Source organism: Leucoraja erinacea, chromosome 9 (assembly GCF_028641065.1).
Source record: "Leucoraja erinacea ecotype New England chromosome 9, Leri_hhj_1, whole genome shotgun sequence".
Taxonomy (NCBI): Eukaryota; Metazoa; Chordata; class Chondrichthyes; order Rajiformes; family Rajidae; genus Leucoraja; species Leucoraja erinaceus.
In genome coordinates this window covers 51586458-51613768 of record NC_073385.1, presented here as the reverse complement: position 1 = coordinate 51613768, position 27311 = coordinate 51586458, and the positions used below count along the sequence as shown (strand labels likewise).

Below are 27311 nucleotides of genomic sequence, written 5' to 3'. Positions count from 1 at the left end.
GGATGTTTATGTAAAATGTAAATTATGTTGTGTCTGGGGTCTATTTGTTTGTAATGTATGGCTGCAGAAACGGCATTTCGTTTGGACCTCAAGGGGTCCAAATGACAATTAAATTGACTCTTGACTCTTGACTCTCTTGACTCTTCTTCATAGGACGACAGATCTTGGGAATGGGCTAGAGTTCCAGCAAGAATTAGACCCGTTTCAGACTGGGGTGGAGATCGCACCGGAGATAATGTTCAGGCCCATTATCTAGACACATTTTCTTCACCACGGTGGTGGTGGTGGGGGTGGGGGGGGAGAAGATAAATTTTCCTTGTGATTTGGCCTGGGTCTTTAACTGACATCTTCCCTCTCCTTCACTGTAAAACTGGCGAGTGGGTGAATTGTGTCTACATTGTGATATACAAGGTATCACAAGAACAGATGGATAGCCCGAGGGTTTCTCCCCATCCATCAATGTCCAAATGTTTGTAGAACCCTGCCAAATGGAGAAGGGAACTCACAGATTTCGAGAAATTACAACAACTGAAATCAAAACAAAAGTAGCTGGAAAGTAGCCAATTCGACTTAATTTTCAGTTACCCAGATTTAGTTTGATATGATGCTGTTTTGAATTATATCAGCCAAATGTTATGGACAACGCGGGCTTAAGAATCATTTCATTGATTCCCTGCCACGATGTTGCTAAAACATAATTAGGTAAATGGCAAAGATCAGAACATCTCCAAGTGGGGGCAGGTTCAACAAGGATTTAGTCATAGCAAATCAACACAAGAATTAATCCTTTTCAGCAAGTTAGAACATAGAACGGTACAGTTCAAGAATAGGCCCTATGGCCCAAAATGTCCGTGCCAAATGTGATGCATAGATCAACTCTTATCTGCCAGCACATAATCCATATCCCTCCATTCCTTGCACACCTGTATGTTTGTCAAAAAGTCTCTTAATCGCCACTATCATATCTGCCTCAACAACTGCCCTCTGTGTGTAAAAATAGACTAGCCCCTCATACCTCTTTTAAACTTTGCCCCTCTTACCTTAAAGCTTTGCCCTCTAGTGTTTGATTTTTCCATCCTGGGGATAAAGGTTCTGACACACTCTGGCCCGGTCTCTGCCTCTCATCATTTTCATTCATCTTTAGTAGTCAGAGGGAAGATGCTCAACAGCGCTGAGACCCAGGTTCAATCGGTGGTTGTCTGTACAGAGTGGTAGAGTGACCTGTGTAGGTTTTCTGCCTCTGCCAGCGTATCTCTAGACACCCAGAGGTTACACATCCTGAGCAGCATGGGTGAAGTTAGTCAACGTAAACAGAGTCGGGGGTGGGGGTGGGTACGTTAGCTCTCTGCAGGGGAGCTGACCAAGTGTTGGGAGGATGTTCATGCCCCAGGGAATCTGAGGTGCTGTTCCTCCCAGTGCACTCGCTGTGGCCAGAGGAGACCCAGTGCAGGTTTGTGGGAGGGGGAGTTGAAGTTGCCTTAGTTGTAATTGTAAATTGTCCGCTTGGTCTCACCGATGTGATCTGCTGGCATCTAGGATAGATGAGGTTGGAGTGATGCAGGGTCGATTGGGTCTGAACGGAGTGGGGGGGAGGCAAGGTGTTGCTCGTGGGCCGAAGGGTGCCTGTTTGGACCATGCAAGGGAGTGTAGCGGTCTTTGCTAAACGAGTAAGGTGGCGAAACTAAATTATTTTTCCTAATAATCAGTCCAGGCTCCTGTCCCCAATTTATATCAGTCGTTTCAATCATGGACAGCAAATCAATCGATGTGTTCACAGAAGGTGCAGAGATGAAGTTATTGAGACCCACAGATCAAGGATTAGTAATTGGGATCAAATATTTCCATGAATAACATGCTGCCAGAAGACTGGTGAATGACCCACTCTAGTTCCTGCAAGGCTAATGTTAATTGTTGACGTTATTGGAATAGACATGGCAACTAATCACAAGTCCACGATACTCAGCCTTGTGCTAGAGCAAGTTGCATTCTGGCTGCACGGTGAACAGACCATTGCTGTTTACGTCTCGCAGGCTAATACCGATTGTGTGATGCGGAAATGCCTGGATGTCAACAGATAATTACAAATGGATCCCTTCATCCAGCTACACGGACAAGAAACCATTCATGATTAGATTTGGTTGTAACAAGAATCATTTATTTTCCTTCCTGGAAAAAAATAACTCGACTTCCTACATCTGTGAATACGGGGTGAGAAACTAAACCAATAAGTTTCCAAGGCCTACTGTGATAAAGAATTCCATGGGTTCATCACCCCCTAAGGGAGATGGTTTCACTGCCACGGTCCTCAACGTTTTGCCCCATGTTCTGAGACTGGGACAGAGTTGAGACAGACACTACTTAAGTGTTGAGCCAAGCCATTATGTCACCTGGGCCCAGATGGTCATGAGCCAAGTGCTGGAAAATGAGATTCATGTGTATAAATGCCCACTGGTCAGCATGGAATGGCCTGTATCTGTGCTCCATGCCTCCATAGCTCTTAGGAAGCAGGCCAGTTACAAATTTGTAGGGGCTACACATTTTAATCTAAAGTGATTTTATTAAATCTACTGTAGTCTAAGATTCCTGGGATTCGGGTCCTTTGACCCTCGTCTAGTATTCAATATGAACACGGCAGATTCTTTATCTTGATAGCACATTCCTATTCTCTCTCCATACCCCGTAATGCCTTGTGTGTCCAGAAACCTCTCGAGCTGTTTGTCTTCTAATTAAATATATTCAGTTACTTGATTTCCGAGGCTTATTGTGACTGAGATGTCCATGGGTTCACCACCTCCTGAGAGAGATAGTTTCACTTCAACTTGGTCCCCAATGTTTGGCCCCATGTTCTGAGATTGTGAATTCTGACTACAGATGCCACCAGCGAGGGGAAGCATCTACTTTGCATCCACTCTGTCTTGCTCTGTACGAATTGTGTATTTCCTAATAGAGTCCCCAAACATTCTTCCAATCTTCAATAAATGAGTCGGTTTATTATTGTCCTGGTATCAAGGAACAGTGAAAAGCTTGTTGTGCACGCTATCCACGAGGATCAGACGTACCGTACATAAACACAATCAGATCAAACTCAGGTGCCGTAGATAGAGCAAAAGGGGAAGATACAGAGTGCAGAATATAGTTCTCAACATTGTAGCATGCCAGTTCCAGAGCTAAGTCCAATGTCAGCACAGGGAAGAAGCGAGTCAGACGGTATCCTCGCTTATGGAAGTCTATTCTCTCCTCATATGCCGATCCCACCACCCAAAGAATTGGTCTGGTGAAATGATTCTCTGGTAAATCTGCACATGATAGGCCATGGCCCTGTGTAGTTGAAGCAAGAAAGCCTAGCTTCGAGTACTTCAAGGGTTCATTTTATTATCATGTGTACCCAGGTACATTGAGATTTGCATGCAGATCAGTGGGATTATTGCCATATACAAGTACAATCCCCAGTTAGCACATAAAGCAATGAAACAGCTCATTGAGTCTATATGCAATAGTCACCAGGTTTTGGTGCCATTTCTCAGTCACAACTGCAGATGACCATAAAGGCCTGTTGCCGCCATCCAGTCGTCCCACGTATCATCATCCCTCTCTTTGCCCGGCCATCTCCAACCTTATTTAAAACCTCTGACAATGAAGCTCATCATAGAATTAGCCTTCGCCACAGTTGGTACCACCTGCATGTTTGCTTACAGTTTATGTTTAAGAAATAGCTGCAGATGCTGGTAAAATCAAAGGTAGACACAAAATGCTGGAGTAACTCAGCGGGTGAGGCAGCATCTAGATGCTGCCTCACCCACTGAGTTACTCCAGCATTTTGTGTCTGTTTGCTTACAGTGACTGGTAGACTAGAACATCCAGATAACCTTTTACATCAATATGTTTCTGTCATTATTTGACCACTTTTTTTTTGCTTAGTACCTACCATAGTGGGCAGCAAAACATTTATTCATATTTATAGCACTTCTACCATGTATCTGATGATTCACCAAATCGCCTTGTAGACTTATTGCATCTTCCACACGACTCAGGACCCCACCCAGTTCCATGTCGTTTAGTGAAGTGGCAAATAGGATACTCAGTTCCTTCAGTGAAAACATTGCAACAGCTGATGCCCAAGCATTAATCTCCACAGTGTGAAGTGTAAATGGAGTCAATGGAAGGGAGGTTGGTTTGTGTGACGGTCTGTGCTGTGTCCACAATTTGTCACGACTAGTGGAGGTGTTGCCTTTACCGCGAGACTTGGGGTGGATAGTAGCTGGTCACACCATAGTTCACAGCTCAGGGACCCGAGTGCAATCCTAGCCATGGGGGTTGTTGTTGTGGGATTTCCACATGTCCTAGTGCTTCAGCATCTTCCCACATCTCAAAGACATGCTGGTAGATTAATTGGCTGCTGTAAATTACCCCTTTGAGTAGGTAAACACCAAAAGATTCAAAGAGGAGCTGAAGGACACTGGACAGGGATAAGGATGGGGTCAATAATATGTTGGGAGCCAGCATGGGCACGATGGGCAGGGTGGCCTCCTCCTGCATTGTTATAAGATAAAGAGAGCAGGGGATTTAACCCAGGAGCACTGTCCATTTCTTATCTCTTGCTCAACTTCTATAAAACATCAGATTGATCAATCATTAGTTGTTCACAACTAATGGTGGCACCACGGTAGAGTTGCTGCCTTACAGCACCAAAGACCCGGCTTTGATCCTGACTACGGGTGCTGTCTGTATGGAGCTTGTACGTCCTCCCTGTGACCATGTGGATTTTCTCCGGGTGCTTTGGTTCTCCCCCACATTCCAAAGACGTGCAGGTTTGTAGGTTAATTGGTTTCTGTAGATCGTATGTGTGTGATAGTGAGTCAGCGTGGACTCGACAGGCCGAAGTGCCCATTTCCACACTGTATCTCTAAACAAAACTAAAACCTAGCAAATGGATTTAAAGTGCAAACACTATCGTAAAGTACTAATTGTACTTAGTGAATTAGTAACGGTGGCACAGTTGCGTCGCGAAAGAGCTGCTGCCTCACAGTGCCAGTGAGCAGAGTTCGATCCTGACTACGGGTGTTGTCTGTACGTTCTCTCCGTGACCACAAGGGTTTCTCCCCATTGCTCCAGCTTCCTCACATACTTCAAAGATGTACAGGTTTGTAGATGAATTGGCTTCAAAAAAATTGTAAATTGTCCCTAGTGTGTAGGATAGTGCTAGTGTACGAGGTGCTCGCTGGTCACCGCGGACTCGGTGGGCCGAAGGGCCTGTTCCTACGCTGTATCTCTAAACTAAACTAAAACTTAGCAAATGGATTTAAAGTGCAAACACTATTGTAAATTGCTAATTGGCAAAGAAGTACTTTGGGACATTGAGAAAGGGTTGTCAAATTCACATCCTCCTTTGAGCTGTGCTGCTTGGGGACGTGACCATCGGCCCAATTGCCTGTTGCACTGGAAGTGGCCGGGGTCACCTCTCCTCAGAGTGACTAATTGGGTACATACCTTCCTCCTGCGGCAGGTGCGGGCGAGTTGATTGCTTGCACCATATCGGTGGTCAGGGCGTCCAACACGCTGGTTATGAACTCCATCTTCTTTGCTCCCGGGCAACCTGCAGAAGGTGAAAGGTCAATAGTAATAACTGTGAAGGCAGCAAGTGTGGCTGAAAAGTAACGTTCTTCACCTTTGGCCTGCCCGGTGGAGCCGTAATTTATTTGGAATCATTTCCTCTCCAACCAGAAGTGATTTTAGTGGCCTGCACGCCCTATGGGAAGAGGGTGATGGGGTCAAGCTCATTCCACTCACAGACTCAGCTTATTTCCAATTAACTCACACCACTGGGTGGTACACAAATTGCCAGTAAATGTGAAGCAGAACCCAGTTCTAACCTCAGAAACAAAAGCGAATTGCATAAAAAAAATTATCTTCCTGCAATCTCCTTCATTAGCTCAGATGTCGACTGTTCATCCAAGTGGAAGGACACATTTATCATTCACACCTTTCCAAAGCCTGGTCATGGTCATGTAGAAATTTGCTCTTCACAAAAAAACGGCCGATAATTAAAAAAAATATATTTCTCCCTTGTTGTTGCAGAGGTGAAATCAGGATGACTTTTACCAATTTGCTTTTTCTCTTCAACAAAAGACTTGTGATTACTTTGAATTTTAATGTACCAAAGGAGTTTTGTCAAACAAACCTGGTCTTGTTGGAGAGGGTAGGACCAATATTCAAGGGTTTTGTTGAAAGGATAGTTGTTTAAAAAGCGCCATAATGAGGAAGGAGAGGGATGGAGATGTTTAAGGAGGGGATTCCCCATTTGTCTCGGCAGCTACCAGTGATGGGGAGATTAATTTCAGGAATAAACAGCTGGGATGAAGCTGTCCTTGAATCTGGAGGTGTGCGTTTTCACACTTCTGTACCTCTTGCCTGATGGGAGAGAGGAGAAAGGGAGTGAGTGGGAGAGAGTGAGAAAGAGAGAAAACACCTCCAAGCTGATCAAAAAGGCACAGCAGCACCTTTACTTCCTGAGGAGGCTCAAGAAAGCCCACCTGTCCCCCCGGATCCTGACCAACCTTTACCGCTGCACCATAGAGAGTATCCTGACCACCTGCTTCACGGTATGGTACAGCAGCTGCACTGCTGCGGACAGGAAGGCACTACAACGGGTGGTGAAAACCGCTCAGCACATCATCGGTGCCCCACTCCCTGCCATGGATGCCCTCCACCGAAAACGGTGTCTGAGACGGGCTGGGAAGATCATCAAAGACCCCTCACACCCCAACCAAGGACTGTTTGCCCTCCTCCCATCAGGGAGGCGGTACAGGAGCCTCAGGTCACGTACTAGTAGGATGAGGAACAGCTTCTACAACAATACAATCACATTGCTGAACTCGGAGTCCCGCCGATAGATTTCTCCGGTCCCTTCGTCCCCATTGTTTAATTATTCTGTATTTTTTGATTATTCTGTATCTTCTCTCTTTCTATTTTTTTAAATTTATTTATGCACAACTACTACGGACTGATGCAAAACTGCATTTCGTTGTACTCATACTTGTATTTGTGTGATGACATTAAAGTTGAATTGAATTGAATTGGAGTGACCGGGGTGAGACTAACCCTTGATTAGGGTTTGAATATGCTCCCGCATCACAACATTTATTAAGTAGAAATTTCTGGTCAAAATGGATAATAGTCTCACTTTAGTGGCAGTGAGAGCAGTTGGTGAAATAGAGCTGGTTATCAGAAGCTGACAGGGAACATTCCTGATCACCATCATTTGTACCAGTAAGTGGTCAAGGAAAATGGTGCAGTTTTCATACATCGACTCCAGGGGTCACTGTGGCCAGAGGTTCAACATCACAAACCTCACTCACAATTGACAACATCTGTTTCTGTCTGTGAACAGTGAGGTTATAGTTTTAAATAATTGTCATAATTGTCATATCTCTAATGGGACATCAGAGGCATACAGCACATCCAATCAAAGCTAGCTCTCAGAGCAATCCTATCCATCCCATTCCTCCACTTCTTTGTCCTGTAACCTATTCACACCCACATCCTACCAACTCTCCCGAATTCTCCAGCCACTCACCCACAGCAGAAGAAGCAGAAACAAGGAATTGCAGATGCTGGTTTACAAAAAAAAAAAACCCCACCCAGGATGCTTCTTCAGACTCCAAACGTCACCTATGCATGTTCTCCATGGATGCTGCCTGACCCATTTTGTACTCTTCATCTTCAACATAAAGAGCAGAACGTGGCCCATCAGACCTCGAGTCTACTCTGCCATTCAGTAGGATCATGGCTGCTCCATTTTGGGGTTCGAAGTTGGTTTCCAGCTAATTACCATTTCCTTCCATTTTAATGTACATCTACCACCTTAAAATCACTACCAATTCCTGTAATCCATCAAGAATGTTTTCTCATAATGCTTTGATATTTTATTCCCAAAGGGGCAGCACAGTTATGAAGTAATAGAGTTGCTGGCTTAGAGTGCCAGAGACCCGGGTTCGATCCTGACTGCAGGTGCTGTCTGTATGGAGTTTGTATGTGCCCCCTGTGACTGCATGAATTTTCTCCGGGTGCTCCGGTTTACTCCCACATTCCAAAGCTGTGCAGGTTTACAGGTTAATTGGCTTCTGTAAATTGTCCCTCGTGTGTAGGATAGAACTAGTGTACGAGTGACCGATGGTCGATGCAGACTTGGTGATATGAAGGACCCGTTTCCCCCGCAGTATGTCTAAACTAAACTAAATATCTTAACTGTAAAGTCCCTGTCCCACTTTCCCTAGTTCTCACAAATTCTCCCGAGTTTTCCACTTGATTCAAACTCGACGATGCCAGCCGTAGGTACTCGGGGCTATTTTTTTTAACTTGTGGACATTTTTCAGCATGCTGAAAAAACGTCCCAACTTACCTGATGCCCCGAGTACCTACGGCTGGCATTACGAGCCGCTACAAAATATCTGCGTACTCCTACGGCCTCCTACGGACTCGCTACAGACATTCTCCGAGTTTGAATCAAGGGGAGAACTCGGGACAATTCGTGAGTAACTCGGGAAAGTGGGGCAGGGGCTTTACACTGCGTGTTTAGAGAATGTGTATATTGGGTCCATACATTGAAGAATCTTTGCAATTCTTGTTGTTTCTCAGGAATGCATCAAATTCCTATTAAAATAACTGAAATTGAATTCATTAATGCAACGTCCATAAGGTAATAGACATGAGAATTGTACATTCACATGCTGCAACCAAGAGGACATGACTTCAGAATGAAGGGACAGAAGTTTAGGGGTAATATGAGGGGGAACTTCTTTACGCAGAGAGTGGTAGTGGTGTGGAATGAGCTCCCAGTGGAAGTGGTGGAGGCAGGTTCATTGGTATCATTTAAAAATAAATGGGATAGGCATATGGATGAGAAGGGAATGGAGGGTTATGGTATGAGTGCAGGCAGGTGGGACTAAGGGGAAAAACATTTGTTCGGCATGGACTTGTAGGGCCGAGATAGCCTGTTTCCGTGCTGTAATTGTTATATGGTTATATGGTTAACCCATGAAAAAGTGATTCACAATATACCAGGACTAGAATCACTGCCTGCACTGATGGTGAGCCTTCTTTTGTGGCATGCATCAAATGGTTGCATCATCTCAGATACAGTGGGTAGCAGTTTCATTCACAACCCACTGAATGAACATGGAAATAATACCTAGTTATGAATGATGAGCTGCAAGGAATGCTCCTTCCTCCATGCCCCTTCACTTGGCTATTCTGTGACTTTCAATCAATAGCACAATACTAATTGTAAAGCATATTGCTGTTTGTGGGAGCTTGTTGTGGACAGACTATCTGTTCCACTTCATTCATGGTTATTCTTCTAAAGGACATCAGTGGCTAAACAGTGACCTGACCAACTCAAGGCCATGAAAGGCAACATAGAAATCATCTTCCTTTCTCCACGCCAATGTATATTGAACAGTAGTCACTTTAAAAAATGTATACTGCTGGAGTAACTCAATGGGTCAGGCGGCATCTCTTATTCCCTTATCATGTATCTGTACACTGTGGAGGGCGTGATTGTAATCATGTACAGGTGCACAACCTTTTATCCGACAGCCTTGGGACCAGACACGTTTCGTAATTTGGAATTTGTCGGTCTTCGGAATGGAAATTTTTTAGCGTAGATTTTAATGGCTGGCTCAGTGGTAGAGTGCCCGGCTCATATCCGCAAGGTCGCGAGTTTGCGCCTTGATCCCGGAAGTTCCTCGGTCGCGTGTTTGAGTCTTCAGTGTCGTTTTTTTCTTGCAGAATAAATGTCTGTATGAAATGCAGTGTGTTGAATGAATTCCTGAATTTGTAAATGTGACCGCAGCATTGAATCACCTCCCGCACTCATGTCACCCTAGCGGGGCTACATGCCCTAAGGCGGCCTAAGGCGACATTTTCACACTCTTATATCTGTGTGCAGCAGAGGCGCCAAACGTGAGCTTTGGTGTGCAGACGACATCCTGGGAAAAATGTCTGGTTTCTTCCAGGTAGGCGATATGATTTAGTTCCCTTTTCTTCCAGGACCGACCCGAGGTTCCGCTGTCACCTCTGCGGGCCACCCTCGGTGAACGCTCACTCAACTTTGTCTTGGGATTCCTACTCTCCCACGCAATGTACCCTCACCTCTTTTATGAATGGGGATTTAGTTCCCCTTTCGTCGAGGACCGACCGGAGGTTCCGCTGTCACCTCTGCGGGCCGCCCTCGGTGAACGTCCTGTCTCCCTGTCCCTGGGATAGTAGGGGGCGATCAAACAGCACAATACCCCCCTCCCCCTCCCCCCCACCCCCAACTCCAGAGGAATCCGCTCCCCGATGGGCCGCTACGGCGACAAGTGGCAGTTTGCCCACAGCCCGAGAACAAGACGCACCTTGCGCACCAGCAGCAGCTGCCCCTCTGGAGTTGGAACGGGGCTGGGCTGGAGTTGCTGATCTGGGATCTCCGTGCTTGCAGTGGGCCTGGGGGTCGGTGTCCCCGATGAGGGGGCACAGCTCGGGCTGTGGGCGAACTGCCACTTGTCGCCGTAGCGGCCCATCGGGGAGCGGCTTCTGGCGGTCCCGATGTCTCCCGCTAGTTTGCAGTTTTCCTCTGGAGTTGGAGCGGGGCTGGGCTGCTGCTGGCTGTGGGTCTCTGGGATCTCCGTGCTTGCAGTGGGCCTGGGGGTAGGTGTCCCGTTGGTCCTGACGTCTCCGGTGACTGGCACTGGCTCCGACGTGAAGACAGTGCAAAGCCCCCGCACCGGTGCAATGGGCGGGGAGCTGGAGAGGGGAGGGAAGGGGTCACACACATGGCCAGGAAGCAGAGGGGTGTAGGTGGGGTGAAACTGAAGGGAGCGACAATCTGCTGCTCCCTGCCCGCTGAGTTAAAACGTTCCCACGCAAGACTCACGATACACTGTGTATCGTGAGTCTACCGTGGGAACGTTTTAACTCAGAGGGCAGACAGCAGCATATTGTCAATTATTAACCCTCCCGCGCAATAGACCCTGACCTTCTCTTTTATGAATGGGGATTTAGTTCCCCTTTCTTCAAGGACCGACCGGAGGTTCCGCTGTCACCTCTGCGGGCCGCCCTCCGTGAACGTTTTCAAGGACCTTTTTTCAAGGACTGAAACAATGTCGCTATTCGGAGGTTTTCGTTATTTGGATCGTTGGATAAAAGGTTGTGCACCTGTACTTGTGAACAAGGATAGGTAACTTTTCGGGTCGGAACCCTTCTTCAAACTCACCAGAAGAAGTAGAAACAAGGAACTGCAGATGCTGGTTTACAAAAATAGGACACACAGGACACTTCTTCAGAAGGGTCCCAATCCGAAACATCACCTATACCATGTTCTCCAGGAATGTTGCCACACCCGCTGAGTTACTCCAGCACTTTGTGTCCTTTTGCGTAAACCAGCATCTGCAGTTCCATGTTTCTAGTATTCATTTTAACATGGGATTGGTCACAGCAAACTCCAACAAACAGCAATGAAATAAGTAACAATACAAGTTATTTCAGTGATGCTTCTTGAGGGTTAAATAAGGTGACCTGAGGAATATTTAACTGACTCAGTTGTGGAGGCTGCATGATGGGATCTTTTACATCTATTCGAGGGGATCATCCTTTCAGGGATTCTGGGACAGTTTCTTCCCAGCTGTTATCAGGTAACCGAGCCAGCCTATCATGTTGTCACCCTATGTCACCCATTCCTTTTCTGCAGAGATGCTGCCTCTCCTGCTGAGTTATTATTCCCTTAACATGTATCTGTACACTGTGGATGGCGTGAATGTAATCATGTGTTGTCATTCCACTGACTGGTCAGCACACAACAAAAGCTTTTCACCGTACCTCGGTACACATAACAATAAACTTTTAGTACATCAGAAGGATATCTCCTCCATATAATAAAATGCAGTAATGCAGCAGTTCTTCTGTACTTTGCTGGCAAGATGAAATCCTCAAATCTCTAGAGAGGATCTTAAATAGAAAAGACTGGCGTTTTTCCAGCTTTCCAACTCATTTTCAAGTCCCAAATTAGTCATTCTTTATTAAATATGATGGGGATTTCAAGTAGAGTAAAACTTCAGCCTTTCTTTTATAATTCAACATATCTACTACAATAAAAAGGTACAAAAAAATAAACACATTTCACAAAGTCAACCACAAAAAATATTAAAAGAAGGAAAAATATACAATTGAAAACATTAAATACTTGTAAAGAATAAAGAAATTCTTTGAACATTTTTTATGTTATCCAATTATATATTTTTTGTGAAGATCTAAAGAAAAAGATTTTACGAATTCTCACAGAGGTTGGACGTTATATATCAGAAAGGACTTGTTTAGGATGATACAGTGGCGCAGCAATAGAGTTGCTGCTTTACAGCGCCAGAGACTCGAGTTCAATTGTGACAATGGGTACTTTTGTACGTTTTCCCTGTGACTGCCTGGGTTTCCTCCGGGTGCTCCAGTTTCCTCCCACACTCCAAAGACGTGCAGGTTTGTTGATTAATTGGCTTTGGTAAAAATTGTAAAATTGTCCTAATGTGTGTAGGATAGTGTTAGTGTATGGGTTGATACTGCCTTGGTGGGCCGAAGGGCCTGTTTTCGCGTTGTATCTCTAAAGTCTAAAATGCAGGTCATGGAAGAGCAGAAACATTTCCACCCACACATTGTTGCAAAGTGCGCACATTTATAAAGACTGATAGGGTGGTTTTCAAGCAGTGAGTTTCGAACAAGTCAGGATTTGTAGCCGCAACATCAATGTTGCTTCAATACAACAATTCATGCTCAGTTCAAGCAAGCGTTAGTTTCCTGTCAGCAAAGTAGCACCTGTTTGAGAAAACGCAGCGAGCAATTCCAACTGAATTCAGACTTTGTCTATCAAAGTACAATCAGGTCATTACTGCAAGACAAACAAACCCGAATGCTGTAGCACGCTAGTGCTACACAAAGAGCTCACTGCCAAGCCCTTCCCTTGAAACATGTCATCTGTACTAAATCCTCTCTTGTATTATGCCACGCAAGAGGAACACTCCACAATAAGCAAGCTTTCTTATCACGTTTAGCTTGAACGGACGCAGCTGGTGGGGAAAACATCAACTAATACAACATCAAACAGATGTGGCTGGCCATTGTTTCGAGAGGACAATTCTGAAAAGTGCACCTGAACAAACCGACCTGGGTACAAATGACAATTCTGTTGAACAAACTCTCTTGAGCTCACACTGAACAAACCAAAGGGATAAAGAGACACAATGGCAGTTTGATATTGGAAAGCTGCAGGTGAGGCCCTCTCTTACACCCCCGACATTCAATTTAGATTTCCACTCACCACCCACCCAACTTCCCACGCTCAACGTGCGGTTTCTACAACAGCTTTTAAGTTTTCCCAAACGAACTTTGATTGAACCATTTTTCAGTTGTTTTGCTGGTTGGAAAGCTGGACTATTCATATACAGCGGCACAGGTAGTCGAGCTGCTACCTCAAAGCACCAAAGACCTGTGTTTGATCCTGATCTCAGCTGCTGACTGTGTGAAGTTTGCACATTCTCTGTAGGTTAATTGACATCCGTAAATTGCGTAAAGTGTGTCGGTTGTGGTTGTGAAAGTGGGATAACATAGAACTAGTGCGAATGGGTGATCGATGGTCAGCGTAGACTTGGAGGGCCCAAGGGCCTGTTTTGATGTTGTACAGTATCTTTCAAAAATCAAAAGCAGAGCAAGCAAATGAATTGTTTAAATTAAGCGAGTTTAAAGACAGTTTCTAGAAGTGGGTAATTGCCCTTCAAAACTGTATTATTCCAATGTGACCACGTGGCTTTCCTCCAGGTGCCCCTGTTTCAAAGTCAGTCAAAAGTCAAAGAAGGGTGGCTTTGGATATTAATTGGCTTCTGCAAAATTTCTCCTGATGTGTAGGGAGTGGAGCAAATGTGGCATACCGTAGAGCTAGTGCAAACGGGTGATCGATGGTCAGCATGGATTCGGTGGGCTGAAGGGCCTGTTTCCATGCTGTATCTTTAAACTAAACAAAACAAGGAACAAAGGTACACAAAAATGCTGGAGAAGCTCAGCAGGTGCAGCAGCATCTATGGAGCGAAGGAAATAGGCAACGTTTCGGCCCGAAACCTTGCCTATTTCCTTCGCTCCATAGATGCTGCTGCACCCGCTGAGTTTCTCCAGCATTTTTGTGTACCTTTGATTTTCCAGCATCTGCAGTTCCTTCTTAAAAACAAGGAACAATGCAGGACATGTGAGACTAATCGCAACCTACTCATTCAATATTGCCAGCTATACACATATTCCACAAAGATCACACAGGCAGCTTTACTGTAAAACTCTCCACAGACACCAGTTTCAAAATAACCTGGTTTCCCAGATTCCGCTTCTTAAAAAAAAAAATCAAGTCGACACTAACAGGATACTGAATTATAAAGTAACTATTAGGGTCTGCATCTGTTTGATCCTTTCCAACTACTGCTGAGGATCAACCATGTTGTGGTGTCATGAGTCACAGACCAGGCAAGTTTAGTTTAATTTAGCAGGAAAACAGGCCCTTCAGCTCAACGGGTCCACACCAACCATCGATCTCCCATCTCCACTAGTTCTGTGTTATCCCATTTTTCATTCCTCTCCCGACAGATTACACACATTTTTACAGAGACCAGTTAACCAACAAACCCGCATGTCTTTGGATTGTGGGAGGAAGCTGGAACACCCGGGAAAAACCAATGCAGTCACAGGGAGAACGTGCAAACAACGTTCAGACAGTATCCAAGGCCAGGATCGAACCCGGGCCTCTGGAGCTGAGAGTCAGCAACTCTACCAGCTGCACCACTGTGCCGTAAGGGTAAGGATGGTCGATGGCCACCACCATATAATGTTTGGGAATGAGATGGGCTTCTATGAATATCTAAAAGCTTTATGGCCATTGTTTCTGATACACACCTATTGTTAAATACTACATTAATTAACTGAATTTAAGTTGCCCGATCACCACTAATATTTGAACTCCTGGGCCTAGAAATGTACTCCCATCAGAAGCAGAAGCACATCGTACCAATTTCTGAAATTTGGTCTTACTGGAAATGAATTTTGTACTTGGTGTACACCAAGCTGCTGGCATTGTATGGCATGTCTAAGGCAATGAAGCAGAAATTACTTTCTAGGCATTGAACAGTGGTGTAGACTGCTGAAAAACCCACCATGTTTCTGTTCCCACATTACAGGGGATATAGCCCGAATTAAGCAAATGGACTAAGAAAGAATTAAATATGTATATGACAGGGGAGCCAGAAAGCCTTGGAACAGTCAAAATGCCAAATACTATTGAACGATCCTCATTGTGGATTTAAGATTCCTCAACAAGAATGCCGTGCAAATCAGCTCTGGCAAGTTCAGACCTAAATTAGCGAGGCTAAGGGCTTGCCAGCTCCCGTGTTTCAGGAAGCATCTGATCTAGTCATTCACCGTATTCTCTCTCTCTCTCTTTCTCTTTCATACATTTTATACAAGTTAGAGCAACAACACTGCAGATGCTGGGTATCCAAAACAAAAAATGAGAAGATCTGTGAAGTGACGAGTGGGTCACGCAGCATCAGTGGAGAGAGAAACGGAGATAGTGGTTCAGATAGATAACCCTGTCATCAAATCCTCCCACACCCCAAAGCTGTGCGGGTTTGTAGATTCATTGGCCTCTGTAAATCATCCCTAATGTGTAGGGAGTGGATCAGAAAGTGGGATAACGGGTAAGTATGGGTGCCCGTGGTTATGGGGAGAAGGCAGGAGAATGGGGCTAGGAGGGAGAGATTGATCAACCATGATTGAATGGCAGAGTAGACTTGACGGGCCAAATGACCTAATTCATCTCCTATCACTTAAGAACATAACATAGACTTAGTGCATATGGGTGATCAATGGTGAGCCTAGACTTGGTGGGCCCAAGGGCCTTTTTCCACGCTGTATCTTTCAATTAAATTCAATTGAAATGTGAAAGGTCAATGACCAGAAAAGTGACCTCTGTTTCTCCACAGATGTTGCTTGACTTACCAAGTGGTTCCAACGTTCTGTGATTTTTTTTCAGCATGGCACTGGAGGGATTGAGAGTGCTGGAGCTGGCTCTCTCAGGGTAGCATCCAATTTCCCACTCATTTACAATTCATCCCTTTGCAAGGTGGAAAAGCACATCAAACCTATGGTGACACAAGGAACTGCAAATGCTGATTTGCAAAAAACAAGGCACAAGTGCTGGAGTAACCCAGCAGGTCAGGAGAAAAAGCATCTCTGGAGAATCTGGATAGGTGACACGGGGATAGGGATAATGTGTAGGCGGAAGCCATTAGTTGTGTTAGTACAAGCATTGTAGACCGAAGGGTCTGTTGCTGTGCTGTACGGTTCCATGTTCCACTGTAACAAATCATGCACTGCCCTCCATGTATGCATGGACTGTGATACAACTCCCACAATGTGTTTACTCTGGACCTCTCCATTTACAAAGTGTTGTTGATCAAAATGCCTTTACGGAACACATTACTTTTGTGAACTGGACACCAAATGTGCTGTAGAGATTTTCCGCCAGCATCCTTTTCAGACGTGTCAGATGAGAACCTTTTACATAGGGAGCAGTAACACACAGAACTACCCGCAGAGCTGCGACAACCAATCAGCCACATCATGAACAAGCAATTAGGTTCAAGAGCAAATTCTGGTGAGGGCAACCTTGTGCTGTAGGTGAGGTGGGGGGTCTCTCACTGTTCCAACCGGCAATGCACACAAGCACTTCCCTGTTATTGTGGGGAGAGAAACATCTGGAACTAACATCTGGAGCTGATGGTGTATTATATGCACAATAACAGTAATACCAACAACTGGGAATAACGTGCCAGCCTTAACCTGCCTCAAGCTTGCTCCGCCATTAAGTATTATCGTGGCTGATCTGCCCCAGGTCTCAACTCCACTTTTGTGCCATTTCTCCACAGTTCCACATTCCTTGTTCTTACAAAAAATCTTCTTTAATACCTCCTAGCCTGCAGAATCCCTCCAAAAAAACTCCAGAGATTCCCTTATCAAGTATCTGTACAATGTAAATGGCCTGATTGTAATCATGTATTGTCTTTCCGCTGACTGGTCAGCAAGCAACAAAGGCTTTTCACTGTACTTCCGTACATGTGACAATGAGCTAAATTGAAACTACCCTCTGTGATTTTGTCTTGGTGAACAGGTCAGCTGGTCTGCTGCTCCCTGCTGCCTGTTAACGATGTAGTGATATATCAGGACAGGCTGCAGAATACTCCTCTTAATTTAATCATTTCGTGCATTTTATGACCAGTGGCTGCAAGATACACCCGTTCCTCCTGCTGCTGCTGCGTTCACTTAAAGGATGATAACAAGCACTGAATGTAATGTATTCATACATACTCATGTATATGTTAATGGTTGGTGCTCAATGTAAGCAGGGAATATTGGGTAATAAATCTCTCTCGTGATCCAGGCAACCTGCGTGTAAGTTGTTATTCATTCTGCCGTCCGGAATATGACAAAATTGGCGACGAGGATGGGATAGAGTTTGTGAACTCACCCTTTAAATACAATGCAGGACTGTTTTGCAACATGCAGTATTGTTTAACATTTTAAACAGTAAATACATAGTTGTGTCGCAGTTGTTTGCGAGCTGGACACAATAGGCAGCAGATCCTTCTATGCAGGGGACTGGGGTTTAAAACAGCAGCAGGACAAATCGTCAAGAGTTTGTCAGGCTATCTCTATCTCTATGCAGTTCGCTTACCGCCACAACAGATCAACGGTGGATGCGATCTCACTGGCTCTCCACTCCGCTCTGGACCACTTGGACAACAAAAACTCATTTGTCAGGCTGTTATTCATTGACTACAGCTTGGCATTTAATGTTATCATCCCACCAAGCTGGTTACCAAGCTCTCAGATCTTGGTCTCTGCGCATCCTTCTGCAATTGGATCCTCGACTTCCTCATTCACTGACCACAGTCTGTCCGTATTGGTGGAAATGTGTCATCCTCGATAATAATCAGCACGGGAGCACCTCAAGGCTGCATGCTCAGCCCCCTTCTGTACTCACTCTATACTCATGACTGCATAGCCGGACATAGTGCGAACTCCATCATCAAGTTCGCCAACGACACCACTAATGGTGATGAGTCAGAGTATAGAAGTGAGATCGATCGATTGACAAAATGGTGTCAGCACAATAACCTGGCTCTCAACACCAGCAAAACCAAGGAACTGATTGTGGACTTCGGAACGGGTAGGATGAGGTCCCACAGTCCCGTTTATATGGGATGTCAGGACTGTCTTATGAAGAAAGACTGGATAGACTTGGTTTATACTCTCTAGAATTTAGGAGATTGAGAGGGGATCTTATAGAAACTTACAAAATTCTTAAGGGGTTGGACAGGCTAGATGCAGGAAGATTGTTCCCGATGTTGGGGAAGTCCAGGACAAGGGGTCACAGCTTAAGGATAAGGGGGAAATCCCTTAGAACCGAGATGAGGAGAACTTTTTTCACACAGAGAGAGTGGTGAATCTCTGGAACTCTCTGCCACAGAGGGTAGTTGAGGCCAGTTCATTGGCTATATTTAAGAGGGAGTTAGATGTGGCCCTTGTGGCCAAGGGGATCAGAGGGTATGGAGAGAAGGCAGGTACGGGATACTGAATTGGATGATCAGCCATGATCATATTGAATGGCGGTGCAGGCTCGAAGGGCCGAATGGCCTACTCCTGCACCTAATTTCTATGTTTCTATGTTTCTATATCAATGGTTCAAATTCCTGGGCATGCATATTTCCGAAGATCTCTCCTGGTCCCAGAACACTGATGCAATCATAAAGAAAGCACATCAGTGCCTCTACTTCCTGAGAAGATTACGTATGTCAAGGAGGACTCTCTCGAACTTCTACAGGTGCACAGTCGAGAGCATGTTGACCGGTTGCATCATGGCTTGGAACGGCAACGTGAGTGTCCAGGAGCAGCACTGCCCAGTCCATCATCCGTTCTGACCTCCCTACCATCGAGGGGATCTATAGCAGTCGCTGCCTCAAAAAGGCTGCCAGCATCATCAAGGACCCACACCATCCTGGCCACACATATCATTTCTCCACTGCCATCAGGTAGAAGGCACAGGAGCCTGAAATCTGCAACATCCAGATTCAGGAACAGCTTCTTCCCCACAGCCATCAGACTATTAATCACTACTTCAAACAAACTATGAACTATAACAACCAAATTTCATTGTCCTATCTGGGACACATGACAATAAACGCACTTGACTCTTGACTTGGTGTCGTGTCTACGTGGCAAGAAGCCGTCCTTGGGATGGTATAAGATTTTTTTTTGTTGAGTTCCTCAAGCTGAATAGCCTTTGTACAGGTACGTTTTAGGTAAATTGTTACACCAGAAAAGACAGGAAATCGGGGTTTTTGAACGAGAACGAGAAAAAAGAGAATGACACGATGGTAGCGTCCACGGGCTACATCGGAAGCCTTGGCACTTTTGACAAGAGTAGAGAGCCATTCAGCACCTATATGGTGAGAGCAAACATGCTTTTCACAGCAAACAACAAAATGGAGATTAGTGGTGAAGGAGAGATAGTGACAGAAACAAATAAGACCGTTTGCGAACGCATGAAAGCGATTCTGCTCACGGAGATCGGTCCTGATGTGTACGGCACACTCGTGAATCTCCTTGTGCCCTTAAAGGCAAAAGACATGCCATTAAATAACATTATGAAGAAGTTGGAGGAGCACTTCAACCCGAAGCCTCTGGAAATTGCAGAAAGCTATAAATTCGGCACTAGAATCCAGAAACAGAATGAGACAATCAATGAGTACATTGTTGCCTTGAAAAACTTAACTTTGCACTGTAACTTTGGAACCTTTCTCGGACGCGCACTACGCGACACATTTGTTTGTTGTCTAGTAGATGAACGAATTCAGTCCAAACTCATGAACACTCCAGATCTTACATTTGAGAAAGTATGCAAGATTGCTACCACAATGGAGATGGCATCAAAGAATGCTCGCGAGTTTCGTCCACCACGGACTGCAGTGGCCGTTTACAGTCACAAGGGCCAAACCAAGAGGCGCTAAACCAAAACCTAAGTATGGCAGGGAGCCGAGTTCAGCCAGTTGTTATCGTTGCAACGGTAATCACTCATCCCAATTTTGTCAGTTCAAAATGGCCAAGTGCTGTAACTGCCAGAAGAAAGGCCATATCGCCTCAGCATGTCGGGCCAAGCTTAAAACAGGAAACCAACAATCTGCGGGAAACAACCTGCGGGAAACAAACAACACCAAAAAGGAGTTCACAACTTGGAGATGAACTCAGATGGAAATGAACTTGGGTTGTACACCATTTATGCACCAACATCGATAAGCCTACAACCAGCCAAGGCAAGGACTTTCGAACTAAACTATTGATAAATGAACAGTTAATCGATATGTGTATTGACACGGCAGCAGATTGTTCGGTCATGAGCAGAGACCTGTATGAAACAAAGGTCCCACAGATACCATCGTTTGAGAGTAAGGTCAAGCTGAGAACCTACTCGGGCGAAGTTTTGGAGACATGTGGACAAATGAACTGTAAAGTTCTTTATGGTTAGTCAGTAACACTGCCCATCATAGTGGCCAGATACAGAAATAAACCAACCCTCCTTGGAAAGGATTGGCTGAGTAGAATAGAGTTAGACTGGAAGAACAATTTCAGCATCGATTTGTCCAAATCAAGTCTTGAAAACGTCATAAGCAAACAGGCAAACATTTTTGCTGACAGTTACACGGGAATAACAGGGTACTCTACACACATTCGACTTAAGCATGTGGCCTTCTAGGCCATTAAGTGCGGCTTTTTGAATTAATCCAAATTTTGTAGAACAATTCAATTTATTTTTAATAATATGTTTTTGTTCGTCTTTTATTATTTTTATTTTAATCTTAAAATGAACGTATTTAAAATACCAAAGAGTAAAAGAAGATTCAACTGACGGCCACAATTAAAACATTAGTAAGTTATTTTAACACCTGTTATGCTCATGATTTAGTTCTAATGCGACTCTAGAATGTACGTTAACCTCCCTGCCTGACTGAAGCTGGTTGACGAGAGGGAAATGTCGGGGAGAGTCCGCTGTCCATCCAGTCTTCAGTATTATCAACTTTGAATCAACTGATACTATTGACTCGGCACAGGTTTTATTCTTCATTCGGGCCATAACAGAAGATTTTCTTTGCTACAAAGAGTTACTCGCGTTGGGCACTCTTACGGGTAGAACACAAGGAATAGATTTCTTCAACAACTTTCAAGATAAATATCGTGAAGTTCGACTGGATTTGGTTAATTTAGTGAGTGTATGTACAGACGGTGCACCTTCCATGACAGGAAAACGTGAAGGGTTTATTGCACAGATAAAAAAGGTATTATCAGATCCAGATGCTCTCATTTCTTTTCATTGTATCATAACCTCACATTTATCCACATTATACTGCATCTGCCATGCATTTGCCCACTCACCCAACCTATCCAAGTCACCTTGCAGCCTCCTAGCATCCTCCTCACAGCGAACACTGCCCCCCAGCTTCGTGTCATCCGCAAACTTGGAGATGTTGCATTCAATTCCCTCGTCCAGATCATTAATATATATTGTAAATAGCTGGGGTCCCAGCACGGAGCCTTGCAGTACCCCACTAGTCACTGCCATTCTGAAAAGGATCTGTTTACTCCTACTCTTTGCTTCCTGTCTGCCAGCCAGTTCTCTATCCACATCAATACTGAACCCCCAATACCGTGTGCTTTAAGTCTGCATACTAATCTCTTATGTGGGACCTTGTCAAAAGCCTTCTGAAAGTCCAGATATAACACATCCACTGGTTCTCTCTTATCCACTCTACTAGTTACATCCTCGAAAAATCTATAAGATTCGTCAGACATGATTTACTTTTCATAAATCCATACTGACTTTGTCCAATGCTTTCACCACTTTCCAAATGTGCTGCTATCCCATCTTTAATAACTGACTCTAGCATTTTCCCCACTAACGATGTTAGACTAACTGGTCTGTAATTCCCCGTTTTCTCTCTCCCTCCCTTTTTAAAAAATGGGGTTACATTAGCTACCCAACTAATCCTCAGGAACTACTCCAGAATCTAAAGAGTTTTGAAAAATTATCACTAATGCATCCACTATTTCTGGGGCTACTTCCTTAAGTACTCTGGGATGCAGCCTTTTCTGGCTCTGGGGATTTATCGGCCTTTAATCCATTCAATTTACCTAACACCACTTCCCGACTAACCTGGATTTCACTCAGTTCCTCCATCTCATTTGACCCCCGATCCCCTGCTATTTCCGGCAGATTATTTATGCCTTCCTTAATGAAGACAGAACCAAAGTAGTTATTCAATTGGTCTGCCATGTCCTTGTTCCCCATGATCAATTCACCCGTTTCTGAAACAACTCTGTTACAACAAAGTCATAAAAGGTTAGTTAACTTTAACAATTTTTTTTCATTTTCTTGGTTACTACATAGTAGTTAGATTTTTACAAAATAATGTACATTTTGAAGTATATCTAATTGAAGTTTCTTGGATGCAGCCTTATTAGATTACAGCTAACTTAATGCGGCATTCCATCATAAAAAGTTTCACCACCACTGCACTAAAGCAACAAGTGTAGGAAGAACTTGACAGGTTAGAATGGAATGGAGTACTCGTGAAGACAGACCAAAGAAACTGGGCAATGCCAATTGTGGCCCTACCCAAGGCCGACAAAACTGTTCGACTATGTGGTGACTGCAAAGTCACAATCAACCAAGCCATTGATGATGAACAATATCCGTTACCGACCTCACAAGATCTGTACGCAAATCTTAGCGGAGCAAGAGTCTTCACTAAAGTGGATTTGTCTCGCGCTTAAGCCCAACTCAATGTCGACAAGGAGAGTCAGCAGTAATTGACTAGTAACTCACATAAGGGCTTGGATTCATGTACAAAGCTGCCCTATGGTGTGAAATCCTCCTCGAAAAATGTCCAGTCTGTCATGGACAAAATGTTACAAGGTATCCCACACTGTGTGTGCAACCAGGATGACCTACTGATATTCACAGAGGGCATGGTAGAACATCTCGAAATCCTTGAGCAAGTTCTCACACGACTGAACTGCCACAATGTCAAACTGCGACAAAGTCAGTGTGCATTTGGACTTAAAGTAGATGCCAACAGACTTCGCCCTGTGAAGGCGAAAGTTGAAGCAATAGTGAATGCTCCAAAACCCAACAATGTGTCAGGCTACGATCATTCCTTGGGATGGTGCAGTTCTATGCACGATTCCTTCCAGATTTAGTAACTGTGCTAAAGCCACTACATCACCTGCTACAAAAAGATGTGAAATGGATGTGGGGGAAGGAACAGCAACGTGCATATGACATCTGCAAGGAAAACTTGACAAGTGACAAACTCCTCGTTCCCTATGATACAACACGCGAGATGAAACTTGCTTGTGATGCTTCAAGTTATGGTGTAGGTGCAGTGATCTCCCAGGTAATGAATGAAGGGCAAGAAAAGCTATTGCTTTTGCATCCCGCACCCTATTACCGAGTTAACTCAATTATGCACAGATAGAAAAGGAAGCACTCAGCATCGTGTTCGGAATCAAGAAATTCCATCAGTTTCTTCTCGGCAGACCATTCACCTAGTGACTGATCACAAGCCACTACTAGTGATACTGGGTCCCAAGTCAGGTATACTTTCCATGGCAGCATCAAGGATGCAGCGCTGGGCAATTTTGCTGTCCCAGTGTGACTACAAGGTGGAGTACAGAAGCTCCAAATGCAACACAGTTGCAGATGTGTTGTCCCGGTTGCCCCATGCCTCTGACGTGGGAAGTGAGAACTCAATCTACACACTGCAGATTGTAGATGAAGTCTTTCCAGTGACTGCAACAGAAATTGCAGCAGAAACAGAGAAAGACGCTGTGCTGAAGTGGATCTATGAACAGACATTGAAAGGTTGGACTGAAATCGATATTGGATTGAACTCAGTTCTGAACTCAGAGCTGAAGCCTTTCCATAATCGACACCATGAATTATCATGTGAGCAGGGATGCATTAAGTGGGGTTACAGAGTGATTGTACCAGAGTCTTTGAGACACAAAATTATGAATGAACTTCATGCCGAACATTCTGGCATAGTAAGTCAATTGCCAGAAGTTTTGTGTATTGGCCTGGTATTGACAGTGACATCGAGTCACTGGTGAGCAAATGTAGCGTCTGGCAAAATTGCTGGAGTAAACCACCAAAAATAGCACTGCAACCCTGGTCATGGCCAAGTAGACCTTTTCAGAGAGTTTGTGTAGATTATTGTGAAAAGGGTAATGATCACTTTCTGGTACTAGTAGGTAGTCATTCCAAATGGATTGAGGTTAAGCATATGGGGTCAAGCACTACTGCTGAGTGTACCATAGATGAGTTGAGATCCATTTTTTCATGCCATGGTTTACCGGAAGAACTTGTTTCTGATAACGGGCCTCAGTTTTGCTCAGAACGGTTCAAGGAGTTCATGCAGCGGAATGGTGTAAAACACACACTTGTTCCCCCATACCATCCAGCCTCCAACGGGGCGGCGGAAAGGTCTGTAAGAATTATCAAAAAGGCTCTCAAGAAACAGGTTTTGCAGGGTAGTTCAAAGCTCAGCATGAAACATCATTTGGCTAGTTTCTTGCTGAAGTACAGAACCACACAACACACAACAGGTTACTCACCTGCAGAACTATTGACGAAGAGAAGGCTAAGAATACACCTGTCTGTTCAACCCAATTTGGCCTTGAGAGTTGAGCAAAAACAGTTAATTCAAAAACGCCATTTTTAATCCCACAAAAAGGAGAGGTACTTCAAGCGAGATGAACAGGTTTGTGTTCTCAGTCCTCCCAACAAGTCCAGTCGAGACAAATGGAATGTTGGGAAAATAGTGGAAGTGTGAGAAACAAAAAGATACTTAGCTGAAGTTGGAGATAGGACCAAAAGTGTTCATGTTGATCAAATGATTCCAGCCAAAGATGAACCAAAAACTGAGCATGAAGTCCTAATCCCTGAGTTTTTATCTGAAAATGAGTTGGAAGAGACCACTGTGATTGAAACACAAAGTTCAGTTAGTACAGACAAAGAAACAGATTCCTCTGGTCAAAGTCAGGGTACTAAAACTGAGCCAAACAAGCCTACAGTTGAGTCAACACCTAAACCTGTTACACCTGTTACTGTTAGACGATCAGGCAGGATCTGTAAACCAGTAGCCAGGTTAGGTTTGTAAGTTAAATAACTCACTGCACAAGTAAAACAAAAATGTGTCGATGAGTAAAATAAATATATTATGTTTATCATTTAAGACTTCATAAATTCTGGTTTAAATCAAGTATCATAACAACAAAATTGTAACTGAGTACTTAGATTTAATACTTTAAAAAAGGAGAGCAGTGTAATGTATTCATACATATTCATGCCTATGTTAATGAGTTGGTGTTCAATATAAGCAGGGAATATTGGGTAATAAATCTATCTCTCGTGATCCAGACAACCTGCGTGTGTTGGTATTCATTCTGCCATCCGGAATATAACACTGAACAAGATGCCAACATCACAATCAGTTGACACTGTTATTCAAGTGGATGCTCAAATAACAGAGAGGCCTCAATCCCAGACAAGCACATTGGACTCTCAGTCTGAAGAAGGGGCTCGACCCAAAACATCACCTATTCCTTTTCTACAGCCTAACTGGACTCTCAGCCTCCTGACCGGCTGAGTTAGTCCAGCATTTTGTATCTATCTTTGGTGTTAACCAGCAGTTCCTTCCTGCACTCATTGGTTTAAATGCTTGCTTCGTCACCATCTTTCCCTCCAAACTTATTATTAAACCCAGAGAACTGGATGCCCACTCATCCTTATGTAACTGCATTGTTGACTTCCTCATCAGCAGACCCCACATTCAGTATGAATTGTCAACAGCATTTTCTACTCAAGAACCATCAGCACAGGGGCATCTCAAGGTGGTGTGTTCAGTCCCTGCTCTACTCTTGCTATAACCCTGACTACGTGGCCACAGTTCCAATGCCACCTTCAAACCTAGTGCTGATACCATCAGTGTTGAATGAAGAATGGGCAAAGATGTCTCAGAGTAGGAGAGGGCGATTGAAAATCTGATTGAATTATGCCAGTGCAATCATCTTGATCTTGGCATCAGCAAGACTGAAGAGCTGATTGTTGACTTGAAGAGGGGAAAACCAAGGATCCATGAACCTGTCTTCATCATTAACATGGTGGTGGAGTCACCAGGTTCAAGTTCCTGGGCGTCCATCTCTCTGAAGATATGTCCTAGACCCAGCACATTGATGCAATCACAAAGAAAGCCTCCACTTCCTCATTGAAGAGATTCTGTATGTTGATTAATACTTTAGTCAAGTCAAGAGAGTTTATTATCATGTGTCCCAGATAGGACAATGAAATTCTTGCTTGCTGCAGCACAACAGAATATTGTAAGCAAAAATACCAAAGTTCAGTTCAATATACACATAAATAAGCAGATAAAGTGTAATAGGCTGTTACAGTTCAGAGTCTGGTTGTTGGCGAGTTTAATAGCCTGATGGCTGTGGGGAAGGAGCTGTTCCTGAGCCTGAATGTAACAGATTTCAGGCTCCTGTACCTTATGCCCGATGGTAGCAGAGAGATGAGTGCGTGGCCAGGATGATGTGGATCCTTGATGATGCTGGCAGGCTTTTTGAGGCAGCGACTGCGATAGATCCCTTCGATGGTGGGGAGGTCAGAGCTGATGATGAACTGGGCAGTGGTTACAACTTTCTGCATTCTTTTCCGCTCCTGGACGCTCCGGTTGCCAAACCAAGCCACGATGCAACCAGTCAGCTTCTACGAGTATACAGTGGAGATCATACTAACTGACCGCATCACGGCCTGCTTCAGCAACTCAAACACCCAGGAATGTAGGAGATTACAGAGAGTGGAAGACACTGCTTGGTCCATCACATGTATTGACCTCCTCAGCAACGATGGGACCTATGGCAGGTGCTGCCTCAAAAACGCAGCCAAATTCATCAAAGACCCACACCACCATGTTCATGCTTTCATTTCTTTCCAATCATTGGGAAGAAGAAATAGGAGCTTAAAAACAATGACCCTCAGGTTCAAGAATCACTACACATTAACCTCAGCAACTATGAACCTCTATGGATTGTCTTTGGTTGAACAAAGAACTTTGTGTTGGTTTGCACAAGTGTTACAGCTA

At 44.4% G+C, this 27311-nt stretch overlaps 1 protein-coding gene across 3 annotated transcripts in view; it reads right to left on the bottom strand.

Annotated features, from left to right (window-relative positions):
* Positions 1 to 27311, bottom strand: part of smoc1 (SPARC related modular calcium binding 1) — a 195062-nt gene that overhangs the window by 47891 nt on the left and 119860 nt on the right. For all 3 annotated transcript variants that reach the window (XM_055640814.1, XM_055640812.1, XM_055640813.1), the window contains exon 10: positions 5488 to 5593. In XM_055640814.1, the coding sequence (XP_055496789.1) occupies positions 5488 to 5593 (106 nt within the window). The remainder of the gene's footprint in view (positions 1 to 5487; positions 5594 to 27311) is intronic.